This window comes from Salvia miltiorrhiza, chromosome 6, assembly GCF_028751815.1.
Source record: "Salvia miltiorrhiza cultivar Shanhuang (shh) chromosome 6, IMPLAD_Smil_shh, whole genome shotgun sequence".
NCBI classification, from domain to species: Eukaryota; Viridiplantae; Streptophyta; class Magnoliopsida; order Lamiales; family Lamiaceae; genus Salvia; species Salvia miltiorrhiza.
In genome coordinates this window covers 616,716-635,255 of record NC_080392.1, presented here as the reverse complement: position 1 = coordinate 635,255, position 18,540 = coordinate 616,716, and the positions used below count along the sequence as shown (strand labels likewise).

Below are 18,540 nucleotides of genomic sequence, written 5' to 3'. Positions count from 1 at the left end.
CGGTCCCACATGAAAGTGTGGAATGGTATATAAGAGGAGGTCACAAAGTTACTAGAAGTGATAACAGATTCAACAAGACAACCAGATACCAATCACAATGAAACTAAATCAAGCAAATTATTAAGACCAAAGCACAAAATGATATGCTGAGGAAGAACAAAAGATGGACTAATTCTACAAGCTTTACCTGCACATTAATTGAATTCAACAAGGATGTTTCTTTGAGCATCAAATCTTTAATCTCCAACAAAGCATTATATGTATCATAGTGCTTCCGTGTTTGTCGGAGCTTTTTCTACAAACAAACAAATCTGTGTGCAGTTCAGCCTTATATATAAGCAAATAGCACAGAGATATAAATACTTATGATATTATTAAAATGCAAACTCTTTACCTGAATTTGAGTGTTAAGTTCAGAAAGTCGGAGTTCGTACCTGCATTGTTAATCAGAAGTTCAAACAAAGTGATGAAAACTGAGCAAGTAAGAATTTTGTGTTGTTAATTTCAAAAGTGATGGAAGAAGATGCTTAGGCGGGTACTGTATTAGTTCAGCCTGTGCTGGTACTTCATCAAGCTGCCGCTTTAGTAACACGATTGATCTTAGCTTTGTGGCGAGTTCCTATCATTGACAGAGAGAAAGCATCGTCAGTCTCGAGGAATTATCCTTAAGTATCATCTCTGCTCAGATTAAATATCGATCATCTGAAAGCACATAGATACTACTCGATTAACACCATATAGATACTACTCGATTGAACCCACATAGATCACAACAAATAACTTATCAAATACTTGAGCTTATATAATGATTTAAAAGTTTACAGATTTAGGGTCAATCCAAAGTTGGTGGAATTCATTCCAAAGCCCCATTAATCTAGAAATTAGATAAAATCACCTGATTGGCCTTCTTGGCAAGATTCCTGAAAATGACAGAGCAATTCCCTTAAGCTATTCTGATTTAATAACCAATTTCTATCCGAACAATGCAACAAAATTCCCAGCAGTAATCAAAAGGAGAAAAACAGTTGGAAAATGGTAAAAAGAGCTGATTCAGATCTAGAAATTAAATTGTATAATCATGGAAATCTCAAAACAAATACACATCAAAATAACACCAAAATTACCGTAGAAACGTGGGCGGTTCCAACCAAATATACAATTGAGGATAATCGAATAACAAAGAGATAATTCAAAAACTTGAGCAAAATAGCTTGACAAAATTAAAAAATTTGAGCAAAATAGCTTCAGATAATTTAAAAAATTCGAGCAAAAGCCCTAATCTAAATCATATTGTTACCAACAAAGTTCAAAAATTAGGGATTTGGAATGAGATTTGCGTAAGGGATGAATAATTAGGGATTCTACCTTGGTGGTGGCTATTGTAGAAGGCGGCGGCGACAGCGGCGGCTCCTAGGGTCTGCGATTGAGAGCTCGACCGGCGACAGCTGCTAGGCCTAACGGACGGAGAGAGAGAGACGGGTGCGGTAGGTGGCAGACGGAGAAGCAAAAAGCCCGATCTGCTGCTGCTGCTGCGAGAAGAGCGGCGTCGGCGGAGGAGATGGGTGGTCTGCTCGTGCTCGGTGGAGAGGAGAAGGGTGCTCCGCCGCTCGATCTGCTGCTGCGAGAAGAGCGGCGTCAGAGGCGACGCGATGCAGGGTGGGTGGGGGCAGGGGCGGTCACTGACTCACTGGCACCGGCGTCCGGTTGCTCGTGCAGCGTCGTCCGGCGCGGCGTCACCGGGGGGAGGCGGCGGGTGTGTTAGGAGTATTGGAGCAGAAGCTTGAAAATTAGATTTTGAGTTAGGTTTTGAATTTTACCTAATAAAAATATATATTTATGAAAAAAAATAATGTTAATACATAACAGTTATATAACGCATTTCTTAACGGTAAAAAAACTGTTGTAAAAAAGTGTTAATAGATAACGGTTGACGTAACGGTTTATCAAACCGTTATGTATGTAACTAATAGATAACGCTAAAAGATAACGGATTATATCATACTGTTATCTATTGTTATGGATAACACTACATAGATAACGAATTTCTTCAGAACCGTTGTCTTTTCTAGAAAATGCGCTCATACATAACGGTTTTTAAAAAAAACCGTTATGTATGAAGTGTTATGTATGTGAAATTTTGTAGTAGTGTAAAGTGGGAAAAAACCAAATAGATTTGGCCATGCATCAAAAGCAAATAGTATCTAAAGTGGTAAATGAATTATTTGAAGCTTCGAATTGATTTATAGTTTGAAGATGAATTTTCATAAGAGTATTTTGGTGGGAATTAACATTATTTCAAAGGCCAAAATGGAGGATTTGGCAATGGAGAGTTAAATTGCAATGTGGGCTATTTGCCTTTTAAATACCTATGCGTCTCAATAGGGGAAAATACAAGAAAGAAAGTTACATGGCAACCATTTTTTGACATCATTTAGGAAAAGATTGAACAAGTGAGAAAATAAACATATTTCATTTGAATAAAATATTATACTAAAATCATAGGTTGCACCTTCATATATACGTATTTGAATAAATTTGTACTTACTAGTAATTAAAATACTATTGTAAACATAAATTTTATTGTATTCAATAAATGAAACACAAAAATGTGTACAAATCCAAAATATGTGGATTGAAATGAATTCGTTGCGGGTTGCGATTCTCTACTTTAATCCTCTGATTCTCCTCTTCAAACTTCTTCAAATCCTTGGAGGGAAATATAATTTCTTGATCTCCTTGAACTTGAATGTTGACTTGAATTTGATTTGATAACGTCAATCCAGAGGGCTTGAATGTTGACTTGAATTTGATTTGATAACGTCAATCCAGAGGGCTTCCACCTTATTTCTGAATCAAACGTTGACTTGGATGAATTTGATGAAGAACTCTTTGATCTTCTTTGTCAATCCAGAGGGCTTCCACCTTATTTCTGAATCAAACGTTGACTTGGATGAATTTGATGAAGAACTCTTTGATCTTCTTTTGATCTTCTTTGTCAATCCAGAGGGCTTCCACCTTATTTCTGAATCAAACGTTGACTTGGATGAATTTGATGAAGAACTCTTTGATCTTCTTTGTAGAACGCCTTGATTGTTGGACTCCACAAATGATTTCTGTTCTCTTTGACTCCACAAATGACCCATATTTATAGGTGAAGAATGGAGTGGGCTGTGGGTTTTGGCCTGTCATATTGGGCTTTTAGGGCTGAGGTGGCGCGATTTGATTGGCTCCTCAATATTTGTATTTATCTACATAAAATATTTAATATTTTATGTAGATTTTCCACATGTCAATATCTGATTGGTCAATAAATCCACATAATCAAATATGAATTATATATTTATTTAATCTTGGAATAATATTTAATTTAATTCCAAAATATAAAATAAAATACATAATTTCATATTTAGGGGGGGTGTATTCGTTGTTGAGTTTAATAGATTTTTATGGATTTTAAAAGTCTGGGTGTATTCGTTCCAGACTTTTAAAAGTCTGCAGAAATCTGGATGTATTCGTTCAAGACTTTTAAAAGTCCATATTAATCTGGGTGTATTTGTTTCAGACATTTTAAAATCCATACAAATCTAGGTGTATTCGTTATTCCATTGACTTCAAATCCGGAATGACTTTCATGGATTTCATCCAAAAAATACACACGACGAAATCCGGCCAAGAACCACGAGAATTGAAATCCATGGAGTTTTGAGCGAGCGCTGAGTTCCAGCGGCCGCGGCCAAGAAGCCAGCGACCGCTGGAACTCAGCCACCGTTGGGAGAGTCCGTCCAGCATACGCTGGATTTGATGCATATTCATTAATATGTTCTCTCTCTCTCTCTCTAGAGACTGTATTCGCGACGCCTTTTCTGCTGCCATATTCGAGAATCAACACCCCATGAGCTAGCGGGTTGATCAGATCAAGAAGGTAATCACTAATCAGCCAACTTGTTTAGGTTTTTTGGTGAATTTCTCTGCTGTAGTGTTTGATTGAATTGATCGATTTTTTCTTTTTTGTTTGTTTGGATTGCAGAATAGTGGGCTCTATCTTGTGGTGGATGTTTAGATCTGGGCTTCGGAAAAGGAATGATTTTTCCGAGTTTTGGTTGTAGCACTAGTGTCACCTGTGGATGAAGTATTGGTGTAGATCAATTCCCCATTGGGTTTCTCAGTTTATTGCATGCATGGGGTCAGTTCTTTTAGCTCCACCTCCCTATCTGTTTGTGTGTGTGAGAGAGAGAGACAGAGAGAGAGATTCTTGAATGATTAATCAATTTGTTCTAGTAGAATATCCTAAAATGTTTCCAGCGCTCGCTGGATTCCCAGCGGTCGCTGGGTTTCCAGCGGTGCTGGGACTCAGCGGGCGTTGGCATCATGGATTTCAATTCCAGAATTATCCCCTAAATTCTTCGAAAATCAGTGAAAATCGGGTGAAATCCAACCACGAATTCTTTGAAAGTCGTCTGGAATCTATGTGAATTCCATGGAATTTAAATTTCACGGACTTTTTAAAGTCTGTGGAAATCCACAACGAATACACCCCCTTTAATTTATAATTTTCACATGGCATGATTTAATTGGCTATAAATTTAATTGCCTACAACTATATTATCAGAAAAAGGAAAATGTCGAGGCTGAAGGATGAATTTAGATTTATACACAGAATACTATGTGTATTTATTCTTTATATTAGAACACTTTACGATGCAAAGGGAATTAATTAAAAATTACGAAAATGAGATAAGGATTGAGTGTGAGAAAAAGTGCATTTATCCTCTATAACAAATATACGTAGTAAATATGTATATTTAATTGTGGCTACAATCTTGAAATACCCGCCTCAAATTGTCTAAATTAATTAACATATAAATTTGGCAAGATATTTCAAAATTCTATATTATATGGTATGTAGGGATAAGAATATATGACGATGGATAATAATTTATAAAGTTTATTTTACTTTTAAAAAGAATTATATGTGGTTATCAGAATTTATTTGCTGGCAAATTTGAGAAAATACTATGCTTTTGATCGATATTTTGTCTGAATATGCCAACGTGTTTGTATTTTAGAAAGGATATTAAAAATCAACGAGCTAATAATAAGAGCTATTAAAACGCTTTAAAATTAAATATCAAATTTAAAGCATAGTATTTTATTTCATGATAGTATTGTTGTACACGTGGATACATATTGTTTAACAATCAAAGCTTTTTTAATGCCATCTTCTGTTCATCTACAATTAATATAATATTAAAATAAAAGTACACATAATTTTTTTGAATAATTAAATTTTCCAAAGCATGGAAATATAGGCTCGTGTGCAAAATGAGATCCACAAAATTAATTTCACTTTATATCACTATCATCTTTCTTCTTCGATTTCATTTTTTTGGTTTAACAAACCTAGGTTAGTTGTTATGACGTTATTGATTCTAACTAATTAATAGGCTTAATTTTTTCACGTTTTTATTTATTTATTAATAGCTCTTAGCTAGGATTTATTGCGTAGAATTTATTATTTCACAATTATTATTTTAATCTTCACATTAACAAATTAGCAACGTGAAACGATTTTCTCTCTCTCTTTCCCGCCGATAAAATTAAATTCTAGGGTTATTAGCCTGTAAATACACGAACTTTTTACATTTTCTGAAATTTAACATGACTTTTATTTTTAGCCCACAAATACACGAACTTAGCATTTTTTCTGATTTTTGACATCGACAAGAAAAAATTCTAATTTACTATTAACGTGAAGGTCGTGATACAATGTCATTCACTCTCAAATCAAAATAATGAATCAAATTATTCTATTCAAGTGCATATTTCGTAGTCCACATCATGTATTCCGGCCTCCGCCTCAACAATAAATAGAGTTTTTTCATGTCGATGTCAAAAATCAGAAAAAATGATAAGTTCGTGTATTTGTGGGCTAAAAATAAAAGTCATGTTAAATTTCAGAAAATATAAAAAGTTCATGTATTTACAGGCTAATAACCCTAAATTCTATATCTCATCTTTTATGTTTAAATTTATTATTTAAATAATATTTATAATAAAATCATACTCCCTCCGTTCCACTCCAATAGACTCATTTCTTTTCGACACATAGATTAAGAAATTCACTTTTTGGTAGTTAAATGTGGTATGGTCCACCAAAAATTAACCGTTTAAGAGTATTCTCTTATGATCAATCTGTTTAATCCGATCGATTATAGGGTAACCAAACATCGTTCGAAATATTGATTCGAATTTAAATACCAAAAATCAATTAAATTTGAACATATGCACCCACATGTTTCGGGTTCGGGCAATCTTTACCGGATCTATTCAATTTTCTTTAAACATTTAATAGCCACCTTATCCATTCACTAATTAGCCATTAAAGCATTACCCCAGCCATAATCCTTATCATTAATACCCACTATTTCAACTGTTATTTTTCACTAACCCCATTTAATGAATTTTGACATTTACTACTCATCGACAGCTACTCCATTGTCTTAATATATTTTCCAACCTATTATTGATAATCTTTTAGATTTATTTTTCAGAAAAAAAAAATCACTAAAAACAATAACATAGTGCTATACTGAAAATTGAAATCCAATTGTTGTTTATAATTATATAGCAGCGTATAAATTGTGGTTTTATTTAATTTATCATTTTCAATAATTTATGCATACTTCTTAGGTCTTTTAAAACCTCCAGATTATTTTCTCTTTAACACACAACATTAATGCGACTACATTCAATAATTCCAATACTATATTTTACAAAAATTAAAAAACGCACATTAGACATGTGATTAAATAAGTACAAAATCAAAGTTAAAATTGGTCCCTATATGTGAAATCTATTGCTTTTTATTAAAAGAATTATCAACTCCCTTATTTCTTGAAATACAATTATATATTATAGTATATAATATATATGCCAACCTCCCCAATATTCAAGATTTATTTAATCATATGTGGAACACGCGCATTTTGGATAACATAATTTCTTCTATTAGATAGGAAAGGAGAGACACAGAGAGAAATTTGTGGAAAGAAAAGTTCATGAGATTTGACTAATGACCAGAATATTGAATTAATTATAATGCATCATATCATATGAAATAGAAACAAAAACCCAATAATAATTACTAGTAGAAGATAGGCATGGGTAGCTGCACGCCTTCATTTAAACTATTCCATGAAATTAATTTCATCAATATATTGATCACGATTAATAATAGGGATATTTTACAAATTTTCAATAAATTCTGATTTTTTTTCATAATCTTTAATTTTTTTAAGAAAATACACCATCTTTCGATTTTTTTCCCATGAATATAAAATGCCTCAAATAAAAATTAATTTTAAAATTTTTGATATTTAAGCGTGAGAGATTTTCAATTCACAGATACATCGATTTTATTATCCCTCACGCTTATGTATCAAAAAATATAAGTCAAAAGCCAAGTCACATTTTATTTGGGGTGGGTGGGTATTTCATACCCGTAAAAATAATCAGAAAGAATCAAAGATAGTGTATTTTTTGTTAAAATTTTAAAAATTATGAAAAAAAATTATAATTGGTTAAAAATTCGTGTATTTTACGGCAAATATCCCTTAGAATTTCAGTGGCTTTTTTCAATAGTCAATCTTGAAATTACGAAAATACCCTCGTCACCGAAAGTCCCATAATATATCCCCAAAGTCGGTCGTTCGTTCTTATCCTAATTCCTAACTACACCATGCCACCTTCCTTACACAAAATATACACAACAAAATAACATTAAATTAAATTAAATAAATAAAAATAGTCTGCATTTGAAATTTTCAATCCTTAGCCGCATCCAAAACCATAATCTTACGATGTCGCAATTCACGTTTCTGTATCCATGTATGTAACGCACACACAACACACACTCATCGTCTTCAACTGAATCCGACTGTTTCTTTTTTTTTTTTTTCTCTCCAAAACTTTGATTTATTTTGCGTTTCTTGGTTCAAGAAAAGCCCAAGATTCCATTTTTATTTCTTTATATTCTTTTGTAGCTTTGTAGGATTTTTGTCATTATGCTGTCGAGATCCTGCTTCAATCTGTTGAATCTCGACGATTTCTCCAGTGATCGCACCCGAATCCCCCGAGTGATCTCGGTGCCCGGAATCATCTCCGATTTCGAGGATGCGAGCAATGCCGAGATCGCGGAATCCGACGGCGTTTCGTCCGCCACTCTAGAGAGGCGGATAGTGGTGGCCAACCAGCTCCCCTTGAAGGCCCACAGAGATTCATCACAGAAATGGCGTTTCGATTGGGACGGCGACGCTCTGGTTTTGCAGCTGAGAGACGGATTCCCCCCCGAAACCGACGTCGTTTTCGTGGGGTGTTTGGGGGTGGAGGTGGATCCGGTGGAGCAGGATGAGGTGGCCCAGTTCTTGCTAGAAAAGTTCAAATGCGTGCCCACTTTCTTGAACTCGGATTTGATCAACAAATTCTACCACGGCTTCTGCAAGCACTATCTCTGGCCCTTGTTTCATTACATGCTGCCTATGACGCTCAATCATGGGGTGAGGTTTGATAAGGACACGTGGCAGGCTTATGTCTCTGCCAACAAGGTCTTTGCTGATAGAATCATGGAGGTGATCAACCCGGATGAGGATTATGTGTGGATACATGATTACCATCTCATGATTCTGCCTACTTTCTTGAGGAAGAGGTATCACAGGGTGAAGCTTGGGTTTTTCTTGCATAGTCCGTTTCCTTCTTCTGAGATATATAGGACATTGCCTGTGAGGGAGGAGATTTTGAGGGCCCTTTTGAATTGTGATCTTATTGGGTTTCATACATTTGATTATGCTAGGCATTTCTTGTCTTGTTGTAGTAGGATGTTGGGGTTGGATTATCAGTCCAAGAGGGGTTACATTGGGTTGGATTACTATGGTAGAACTGTGACTATCAAGATCCTGCCTGTTGGGATTCATATGGGGCAGATTAGGTCGATAATGGCGTTGCCGGATACGGCTGAGAAGGTGAGGGAGTTGAGGAGGGAATACGAGGGGAGGACGGTGTTGTTAGGCGTGGACGATTTGGACATGTTTAAGGGTATTGGTTTGAAGTTTATGGCGTTTGGTTTGCTGTTGGAGGAGAATCCTGATTATAGAGGGAATGTGGTGTTGGTGCAGATTGTGAACTCGCCTAGGAGCCGTGGCAGCGACATTCAAGAAGTTAGGGATGAGATTAGTAGGGTTGCAAGTGAGATCAATGGGAGGTATGGTGGGAAAGGGTATGATCCAATTGTTTGTGTGAATGGCCCCGTCTCTTTTCAAGACAAGGTGGCGTACTACGCGATATCTGAGTGCGTTGTGGTGAATGCCGTGAGGGATGGGATGAATTTGGTGCCTTACAAGTACACTGTGGCCAGGCAGGGCTGCCCTGACCTGGACAAGGCATTAGGGCTGCAAGATTGCACCAAACCTAAGAGGAGTGTGATCATTGTGTCTGAATTCATCGGGTGCTCGCCTTCTCTCAGTGGGGCCATCCGTGTCAACCCTTGGGATGTCAACAGCGTGGCTGATGCGATGGTGTTGGGGGTGGTGATGAAGGATGGTGAGAAGGAGCTTCGCCACGAGAAGCATTATAAGTATGTTGCATCCCATGATGTTGCCTATTGGGCTAGGAGCTTTGATCAGGATCTCGAGAGGGCTTGTTCCGAGCATTACAGGAAGAGGTGTTGGGGCATCGGGTTTGGGCTGAACTCCAGAGTTGTGGCATTGGGGCCTAATTTCAGGAAGCTGTCGTTGGAGCACATTGTGTCGGCTTACAACAACACGAACAGCAGCAGGCTCATCCTGCTGGACTATGATGGGACGATGATGCCACCGGATAGAGTGGACAAATCACCAAGCCCTGAGGTTATATCAGTCCTGAACAGTTTGTGTAATGATCCTAAAAACATTGTGTTCATTGTTAGTGGGAGAGGGAGAGATTCTTTAGGGAAGTGGTTTTCACAATGTGAGAATCTTGGGCTGTCTGCTGAGCATGGTTACTTCACTAGGTGAGATTCTCTACTTAGTTATGTTGTGGCTTTGTCGGTAACTTGGTATAACTTTTCTTCATTAACATTGCGCGCGCGCGCGTGTGTGTGTGGTGGTAGGTGGAAGAGGAATTCCCCGTGGGAATCCTGCGAAATTGCAGCTGATTTGAGCTGGAAAAACATAGCCCTCCCCGTGATGGAGCACTACACAGAGGCCACAGATGGCTCCTCCATCGAGCAGAAGGAGAGCGCGTTGGTTTGGCATCATCAAGAAGCCGATCCTGACTTTGGATTGTGGCAAGCGAAGGAGCTCCTCGATCACCTCGAGAGCGTGCTTGCTAATGACCCCGTCTTGGTAAAAAGTGGCCAGCAAATTGTAGAGGTCAAGCCACAGGTATATATATGGAATGATCTATCTAGTGTGTGTGTTGTGTGTGTAAGTGAGGTATATAGTCAGCATTGGTTGTTGTTGCATTGCAGTTGTTGAATGTTTAGTGTGTGTTGTGTGTGTAAGTGAGGTATATAGTCAGCATTGGTTGTTGTTGCATTGCAGTTGTTGAATGTTTAGTGTGTGTTGTGTGTGTGTTGCAGGGTGTGAGCAAAGGCATGGCGGTGAAGAATCTGATGGAGAGCATGAGAAACAGAGGGAAGGCAGCAGAGTTTGTGCTGTGCATAGGCGATGACAGGTCGGACGAGGACATGTTTGAGGCGATCGCGGCCTCAGTCGCCAGCCGGTCCCTGCCCGATGCAGGCGAGGTCTTCGCCTGCACGGTCGGGCAGAAACCCAGCATGGCCAAGTACTATCTAGACGACACGTTCCAAGTCATCAAGATGCTGCAGGGCCTCTCGGCCGCCTCCTCCTCCTCGTCCTCGTCCTCAAAATCGAGCCTCGTGAACTCGACCGTCGTCTAGACACGGACAGCATTCATCCTTGTACAGATGGTAATGGTGGTAGCAGATGTAGTTAGCACCACACCTCTCTTCTCATTCACATATACACTTCAAAATTTAACAAAAAGAGTAGGTGTTTGATGAGTTCATCCTTGTTTTTTTCTTTGGAGCTCACTTGATAATAGCAAGTTCCCTTCAATTCTTTCCCACATTTTGAGTGCTTTCTCCTTTTTCAAACTTTGATCTTACTGCAAAGTATGAGTAGTTATATCTTGATTGATAGACAAACAATGTTGACATCTTTGGCAATTCTCTGACAACAGTTACTCAACTAATGTATAATTTAGAGTTTGAAATAATCAATGATTTGTTGATGGTAGTTATGTAAGTTTATATACACAAATAAGTAAAGAAATTTAAAGATAGCACGATGGATTCGAAAAACGTGGCTTAATGCATGCGAGGCTCAATTTTCGAAAAACAACAATTAAAACAAGGCAGTATTGAGTTTTAAAAAAGAATCAATAATACTATGATTTAGGGGCGAAAGCATAATTAACATAAAATTAGTAGTAATAAATGTAATTTTCCTTGTAGCCGACAAAGGTAGTAGGGTCAAAAGCGGGACCTCCCAATTTCTCCATTTTCATGTCAATCAATTTGCTAAAATAAGCAGCTTCCAGAAAAAGAAATCAATGGAGGCGACGGGGAAAGCGAAATCCACGGTCATCGACAGCATCATGCCGCCGCGGCTGGAAGACGCCGGCCTCGAGGACTGCGCGCTGCCGCCGGAATCCATTAGAGAGGCGTTTCTCAAGGCAGCCTCAGCCGTCAGATCTATCGTTTCGACCTCCGGCGACGAAGGCGGATGCGTGGAAGATCCATGGGAAGAGTCCTCCGACGCCCTCGTCGGGATAGCCGACGGCCTCGACGCGCCCTCCGAGGGGTGCGTCGTGGAGAAAGGCGGCGGATCGACGGAGGCGGCGGGAGATAGAGTGGCGGTCGGCGGCGATGCGGAGGCGAAGGGGGATGTGGTGGTGGCGCCCGGTGTGCCGGGTGGAGGGGAGGAGGCCTGCGTTGATGGATTGCAAGGGCTGGAAATTGGGGAGAAGGGCAGGGGTATTTTGGGGAAGAAAGATGACGTGGCAGATGAGGAGGAGGAGAAGGTTGCTGGTGGAGATGAACTAATCTTAGCTCAAGCCTCTGCTTGAAAATTCAACCACTTTGCCTAGTTTTGTTGCTTTTTGTAAATTTTGTAGTATTTAGACTCTTAATTAATCGTTGTTTTAACTCTGATTTTGGTTTTTTATGTTTATTAGATATTGCTAGCTTTTTTTTGTAGACATAGGTTGCAACAAAAATAAAAACACAATATTTTAAATCTGCAAACTTTTTTTAATGAAAAATCAAACTTAAAAGAAATATATGAATTATTAGCGTCTAAACAGTAAATACACCAATTTTGAAGGTAATTTGATTTTGCACATAGACTTTGAAGAGAGCAACATAAAATTATAGTATGAATTTTAAAATTATTGCAATTTCACCAAATATTTAATCTTTAGACATTCAAACTCTATAAAAATCCTATCATTTTCAGGTTTAGATATGTCTTATACGATATCTTATAAAAATGTCTCATATGATACCATTATTTAAAATGTCTGATGAGTACACATCGACATCTCAATTTGCCACATAAGTATTAATTTGAACGAAAATTAAATTTGTGGTGAAATTATTACAATATTAAAATTCATGTATTTTTTTTTATTATTTTCAAAATTCATGTATAAAACCAAATTAATCCAAAAAAATAGATGTATTTAAATGTTAATAACCCAAAATATAAATATGTTATACCCAAAAAAAAAAATGAAAAAGAAAACAAAGGGAAAAAGAAAATCTGAAATTAGCAAATGTTGGGAGTAGGCTAGGCAGCTCAAAATCCCCAATTTGGGCGATCCAATCAATCGGAAAAGGCGAAAATTAAGAAAAATGAAGAAAAGGAAAAACTCTGAAACCGATGATGCGCCCGTTGAAGAAGATGATGACAACAAGAAATCCACCTCCAAAAACCCTGATTTCAAGAGTTTTACACCATCTCTCCCCAAAATATTTGTTTTCTGTTTGATTGCGCGCATTATCAATTCCTTGCTCGTGCGGACATACTTCAATCCGGATGAACACTGGCAAGCTCTCGAAATAGCCCATCGAATTGCATTTGGGTAAATCAATCCCTCTCTCTCTCTCACACACACACGCGCGCGCGCGCGCATATGCACAAATTTCGCAGTTGAGCCTTTTGAACTGTTGATTGAAAATGCTAGGTATGGGCATCTGACATGGGAATGGGGAAAAGGCATAAGGAGCTACTTGCATCCGGTTATCTTTGCTGCTCTGTATAAACTTCTTGCCTTTCTTCATCTTGATTCCCCTTGGTTCATGGTACTGCTATAGCTGATGCTGTTTATTATGTGATTCTACTTTCTGCTTGCACTGCTTTGTTGTATAGCGTTGTGAAATGTGTGCCATTGTTGTGATCTTGCACAGATAAGGTCTCCTCGGCTGCTGCAGTCGATATTTGCTGCTTTTGGTGATCTCTACGTGTACAAATTCTCTCGAGTTCTGTTTGGTGGCAGTGTTGCTGAATGGGCTGTATCCTTGCTTTGCTTCAATGGCTTTTTTGTGCTTCCAAACCTACTTTTTATGTAATAGAAAGATTTGTGCTACTTAACTCTGTGACAGCTCTTTGCACAGCTAAGCAACTGGTTCTTGTTTTTCTGCATGCCTCGTACTTTTTCTAATAGTTTAGAAACCGTTCTCACGATTGTGAGTTTATATTACTGGCCCTGCTTGAGAGGATCTGTCGCTACAGTTCCATCTGCTTCGAGAAAGTATGCCCTCGCTATAGCGGCGATAGCATGTGCAATTCGACCGACAAGTGCTATCACTTGGATTTATGTTGGTTGTCTGGAGTTGTTTTCAACACCTAGTAAGCTAAAGTTTCTTCTTCTCGAGGTGATTCCCATCGGGTTAGTACGTTTATAATCATACATGATTGTTTCATTTTGTTCTTTGTGCTTAGAACTTAAGGTTTATTTCTTTATATGTAAAATATTGCTTCTTATTTACTACTAATAATAGCTCATTAATTTTTCACCACACCTTTAGATGGGAAATGCCATAGATTAGTGTGTTCCAGATGAAGTTTGGATTCTTGCCAAGTTGCTTAATCCCACAATTTTCTTGGGAGAGATCCTATCGTTTCTTCTGGAATCATGTTAAAGGTTGTAAACTGAAAAGATGTTTGACCATCAATTATCAATTTGAACTTGATCAGCAATCCATGGGCTATGAAACTAATCGTATCTTTTTAACTGAGAGAAGATTATGTTTTCAGAAAGCAGATTTCAATTACATAGTATCTTTGGATGTGATCAAGATACTTCTGTTTCTGTATGAGATGTTTAGAGCCAAGTATTAAAATAACTTATGTTTGTTCAGCAGTTCAGGTCTTGTCTCTCCAATGAAGGTTATTGCTATATGTCTTTTGACATCCGAACTGTGTAGACTAACGATTTGACTTTCCAGTTGTTCATGTCCTTTTAAGCACCATTGGAAGATTCCCATATACTATACATAAACCACTTTTTGGCAATTGTTTTGAATTGAATTCTAGCAGTTTCATTTTGTAACAACTCTCTGTGATTAGGCTGCTTGTTTTCCACTTATTTTGAAATCATTATCTGTGTATCAGGGGGATTGTGCTTGGTCTTACATTCTTGTTGGATTATCAGTTCTACGGGTCGTGGGTGATCGTTCCTCTCAACTTTCTAAAGTTCAATTTCTTCTCATCTGGTGGAGACTATTATGGAACACATCCATGGCACTGGTATTTGACGCAAGGATTCACCGTTATGCTCTTTACTTACATACCGTTTACCATAGCGGGCATTATTAAGTCCAAAGAGTGGAGGCTTCCTGGATTGGTCGTATGGGTTCTGGGAATTTATAGCCTCCTTGGCCACAAAGAGTTCAGGTACCTTGGTTTAATTGACATTATGCGCTCTGTCATCTAAAGCGCCACTCGTGCTTCACCCATTAATGCCTCTAATTATCTTCAGACTCCAACTATCAGGTTTGTTCTTCCTGTGCTTCCAGTAGCATTGATGTTCTCGGGTTATTCACTAGCCAACCTAGGTCGAGCAGAGAGGTCGAAAGGAGGTTCACATTCCCATATTAAGCGCACGCCGAAGCTGGAACTGGCAGTCCTTTTCCTGCTCATAACTAACGTCCCAATGGCGTTATATATGAGCATGATTCATCAGGTACGGTGATGTTGCTTGCTGTCACTGCGGATGGTTTTGCTTTCACACAAATCTCTAATTTTTTTTTAATGTGAACTAGGCTTAGTTTTTCTCTATAGCTTGAAGCACAAATCTTACTAAGATACTATCTCCGTGCCCAAGTAAGTGTCTTATTTGAAAATGAATTTTGTCCCAGAATAAGTATCTCATTTCCGAATGTCACGGTAAAAAGTTGCCAAGCTTCCCACTTTAACCTTCCCATCACTGCAATTCTTTTACATTTTCAAATTTCAATGTAACAATAGTAACAGTAAAATTGCCCACATTTTTGGTATGTGTTTTGATGGCATGAGATGCTTATTGGGGCATGGAGGGAGTATTTCGTAATCTGAAATTCTAAAACCGAAGGCTCCCTATTCCCTGATGTTTCCTTGGTATACTTTTACTAATCTCCGCAGAGAGGAAGCGAGGATGTCATGAACTATCTCGCGGAGGAAGCCACTGAGAATAACGTCGAAAGCATCCTTTTTCTAACACCTTGCCATGCTACACCATACTACTCCACTCTGCATCACAACCTTCCTATGCGTTTCTTGGACTGTACGCCAAGGTAACAACGTGAAATCCAAAGGTTTCAAATCTCTCACTGACATTCGACTCTCTTTATTTACTCCAACGTTGCTTGGAACAGTGACGAGAAAGGAATCTTGGATGAGTCCGACCAATTCTTAGAGGACCCTCTCGGTTTTGCAACCAAGTTGGCTCAAACCTGGAACCTACCCAGCCACATTGTTCTATTTGATTCACAAGAGAAGCCATTGAAGGATTTTCTAGCCTCACATCATTTCAAGGAGGTCTGACACTTCAATGAGTTTCTATTTTCTCGTCTTCTTTTCATACTTGAATATATCGACTTGTGTTTTGACAGACTGAATCCATGGCTTGCAGATTAGAAGATTCTTCCACTCTCATTTTAAGGTGGATAGAGAATTGCAAGCATATGTGGTTTTGTATGCTTTTCAAGGCCATTGAATTGGTGATGGTACCAAATTTTGGATTGGTGGCTTAAAATTTTGAAGTGGTGGTGCAATGGCACTGGTCTTTTGGGAGATTAATTCAACAACTTTGTGATTGGAGCTACATCTCTGGTTTTCAAGAAAGTTGAGGTATTTTACAGCAGCTGATATCCCATTATTCTTTTTATATTATTACCCACAAATTGGTTGTAATTTTGAATAAAACTGAGAGAGAATATTTTATTGGAAGTAGTTATAAAAGAGCCATATACAGTACATAGATTGTCAGTCTGGCCCATAACCATAAATGGCACTACAAAAGAGCTTTATTTAACTAAATTTGATTTATCTTCAATATTATATTATTATATATATTAGTTTAAGGGCATCAATATCACATATTATTACTATTATTATTTGATATTCATCCATCTATTATATGTATTTTTATAAATTTTGATTGTATCCATAATATTTTTACGTGTTTTACCTCTGATAGTTTTTTTTTTTTTTTTTTTGATCGGGCAAAGTCATGTTAGATGTTAGTAATTAGTTCCCCATCCACTCCAAGAACCACCTTATCTCTCCATTCACCAAATCCACCTTATATCTCCAATCTCCAATTCGCTCCCAAGAGGGATCGAACCCGGGTCACTTCACTTAAGTGAGGACCCGGTGGCCAGTGGGCTAAGCCCCTGGTTTTTACCTCTGATAGTTTAAGTAATTCAATATTTCAATACGTACAAATTTTAGTTTTTTTTTATATAAGATAAGAATTCTTTGTTAATATATTTATTATCATAAATTATGTACAAATCCTAAGCTTATATTAGTGTCCTTATATACAAATCCTAAGCTTATATTTTAGTTTAAGTTAGCAAAGTAACAAAATAAACTCAAAACACAATCACAACAACTCATTAACTTATTGAACTACACATTATAATTTAGGTATATTACAAATTGGTTGAGCTATAATATTTTATTTGGATGGAAAGGAGTTGAGCTAATTAACTGCAAGACTCCATTTTTCAAACCAACCAACCCTAAATCTTGAAGTTTCTCCACACTCACCTTCTATATAAACTATAACTTCCCATGCACCACTTCATCACCTCAAACACCACAAATCTTGCTCATCATCATATTGAAAAATGGCAATCCATTATTCCTCTCTCTTCTTGTTTTTCGTCGTCGCGATGGCTTACGCGACTGAGGCCCGCCGCCTCCTCGAGTTGCCAGCTTTGCCTAAGCTTGAAATTCCAACTCTCCCTATGCCCGAATTGCCCAAGCCCGAGATTCCTGAGTTGCCTAAACTCGAGATTCCAGAATTCCCTAAGCCCGAGATTCCAGAATTGCCAAAACCGGAGATCCCAGAATTCCCTAAGCCTGAGATTCCAGATGTCTCAAAGTTGCCAAGTCTTCCGAAGCTTGAGGTCCCTCAACTTCCGAAGTTTCCAGAAGAGTCCAAATCACCTTGATTTCCTTACTACAAACAACGGAGGCACGACTCTTTCATAAAATATTTACCATCATTTTAATTATACTATATTTATATGCATAGTGTTGTTATTTGTGTATTAATTATCTTGCCAATGATGAGCATGTATGTTGCTCACAATTATCAGACGCATATCGATAATTATTTTGTCAATGTATTTTGACTTGTGCTTTGCCAGACAAGTCCTTGATTTTAAATGAAATTTTTTATTTTAATGTTTATGTTGATTTTCAAAATAATCATGCATGGATCATTTTAACAGGTGTGTTTAAAAAGGCTTTTATTTTCAATGCACAATAAGTGTTTAACTTCTGGCTCATGTAATAATAATAATAATAATAATAATAAATCAAACTTCCACAAATTTTCCCGTCTAAACATCTACATTTAATGATGGAGAGAGAGTATTTTATTTTCTGTTTTCTTTTTAAATCTATATTATGAAATTCTATTTATCATAAAATATGCAATATATATTTTAAATGAAATATCACGATAAAAATTTAAATTTCATAATAAAAGTTAACAAAAATAGATTTGGAATGACTATACTACGATAATTTGAAATTCCAAAATTTTGTTTCTCCAATCCTCTCCTCTCTGTACTATTATCGTTATTATTTTAATAAATTATAAATGCACTAGAAATTAAATTAAATATATTTTGAAATTAAATTAACTATAAAAATAAAAATATTATAAATAAATTTAGTATATGAATACATCAATATTGTGTATATTATTGAAATCTATAACAAATATACCCATACACACTATCTACCTTTACAAAAGATGTATATA

General features: G+C 37.2%; 4 protein-coding genes and 1 long non-coding RNA gene across 6 annotated transcripts; 4 read left to right on the top strand and 1 right to left on the bottom strand.

Moving 5' to 3' along the window:
* Nucleotides 1-18: 18 nt before the first annotated feature.
* On the bottom strand, nt 19-1,863 carry LOC130987633 (uncharacterized). Its single transcript, XR_009089810.1, has 4 exons — nt 1,366-1,863; nt 540-619; nt 395-434; nt 19-295 (listed from the first exon to the last, which is right to left on the bottom strand). It is a non-coding gene; the product is annotated as an uncharacterized LOC130987633 (long non-coding RNA).
* A 5,853-nt stretch (nt 1,864-7,716) lies between these two features.
* LOC130987631 (probable alpha,alpha-trehalose-phosphate synthase [UDP-forming] 11) lies at nt 7,717-11,203 on the top strand. 2 transcript variants are annotated; one of them, XM_057911229.1, is made up of 4 exons: nt 7,722-7,887; nt 8,043-10,042; nt 10,142-10,415; nt 10,613-11,203. In XM_057911229.1, the coding sequence occupies exons 2-4, from the start codon at nt 8,064-8,066 to the stop codon at nt 10,931-10,933; spliced, it is 2,574 nt and encodes an 857-aa protein (XP_057767212.1). In that variant the 5' UTR covers nt 7,722-7,887; nt 8,043-8,063; the 3' UTR covers nt 10,934-11,203. The 2 variants fall into 2 exon arrangements, with proteins under 2 accessions (XP_057767211.1, XP_057767212.1); XM_057911228.1 differs by having other exon boundaries at nt 7,717-10,042.
* On the top strand, nt 10,829-12,208 carry LOC130987632 (uncharacterized). Its single transcript, XM_057911230.1, has 2 exons — nt 10,829-10,963; nt 11,510-12,208. The coding sequence occupies exon 2, from the start codon at nt 11,608-11,610 to the stop codon at nt 12,121-12,123; it is 516 nt and encodes a 171-aa protein (XP_057767213.1). The 5' UTR covers nt 10,829-10,963; nt 11,510-11,607; the 3' UTR covers nt 12,124-12,208.
* A 584-nt stretch (nt 12,209-12,792) lies between these two features.
* Nucleotides 12,793-17,960, top strand: LOC130987626 (mannosyltransferase APTG1). The gene is made up of 9 exons (XM_057911224.1): nt 12,793-13,140; nt 13,243-13,360; nt 13,466-13,570; nt 13,661-13,947; nt 14,673-14,954; nt 15,054-15,243; nt 15,681-15,832; nt 15,914-16,076; nt 16,171-17,960. The coding sequence occupies exons 1-9, from the start codon at nt 12,911-12,913 to the stop codon at nt 16,252-16,254; spliced, it is 1,611 nt and encodes a 536-aa protein (XP_057767207.1). The 5' UTR covers nt 12,793-12,910; the 3' UTR covers nt 16,255-17,960.
* On the top strand, nt 17,393-17,960 carry LOC130987629 (protein PELPK1-like). Its single transcript, XM_057911227.1, has one exon. The coding sequence runs from the start codon at nt 17,393-17,395 to the stop codon at nt 17,717-17,719; it is 327 nt and encodes a 108-aa protein (XP_057767210.1). The 3' UTR covers nt 17,720-17,960.
* Nucleotides 17,961-18,540: the final 580 nt, after the last annotated feature.

What these genes read in the sequence shown, in the direction of transcription:
- LOC130987632 (XM_057911230.1), top strand. Translation starts at nt 11,608, where the DNA reads ATGGAGGCGACGGGGAAAGCGAAATCCACGGTCATCGACAGCATCATG.
- LOC130987626 (XM_057911224.1), top strand. Translation starts at nt 12,911, where the DNA reads ATGAAGAAAAGGAAAAACTCTGAAACCGATGATGCGCCCGTTGAAGAA. An exon ending in TTGATTCCCCTTGGTTCATG is followed by an intron (nt 13,361 to 13,465) that starts GTACTGCTATAG and finishes GATCTTGCACAG; the next exon opens with ATAAGGTCTCCTCGGCTGCT. An exon ending in ATATGAGCATGATTCATCAG is followed by an intron (nt 15,244 to 15,680) that starts GTACGGTGATGT and finishes TAATCTCCGCAG; the next exon opens with AGAGGAAGCGAGGATGTCAT.
- LOC130987629 (XM_057911227.1), top strand. Translation starts at nt 17,393, where the DNA reads ATGGCAATCCATTATTCCTCTCTCTTCTTGTTTTTCGTCGTCGCGATG.
- LOC130987631 (XM_057911228.1), top strand. Translation starts at nt 8,064, where the DNA reads ATGCTGTCGAGATCCTGCTTCAATCTGTTGAATCTCGACGATTTCTCC. An exon ending in GAGCATGGTTACTTCACTAG is followed by an intron (nt 10,043 to 10,141) that starts GTGAGATTCTCT and finishes GTGTGGTGGTAG; the next exon opens with GTGGAAGAGGAATTCCCCGT. An exon ending in TTGTAGAGGTCAAGCCACAG is followed by an intron (nt 10,416 to 10,612) that starts GTATATATATGG and finishes TGTGTGTTGCAG; the next exon opens with GGTGTGAGCAAAGGCATGGC.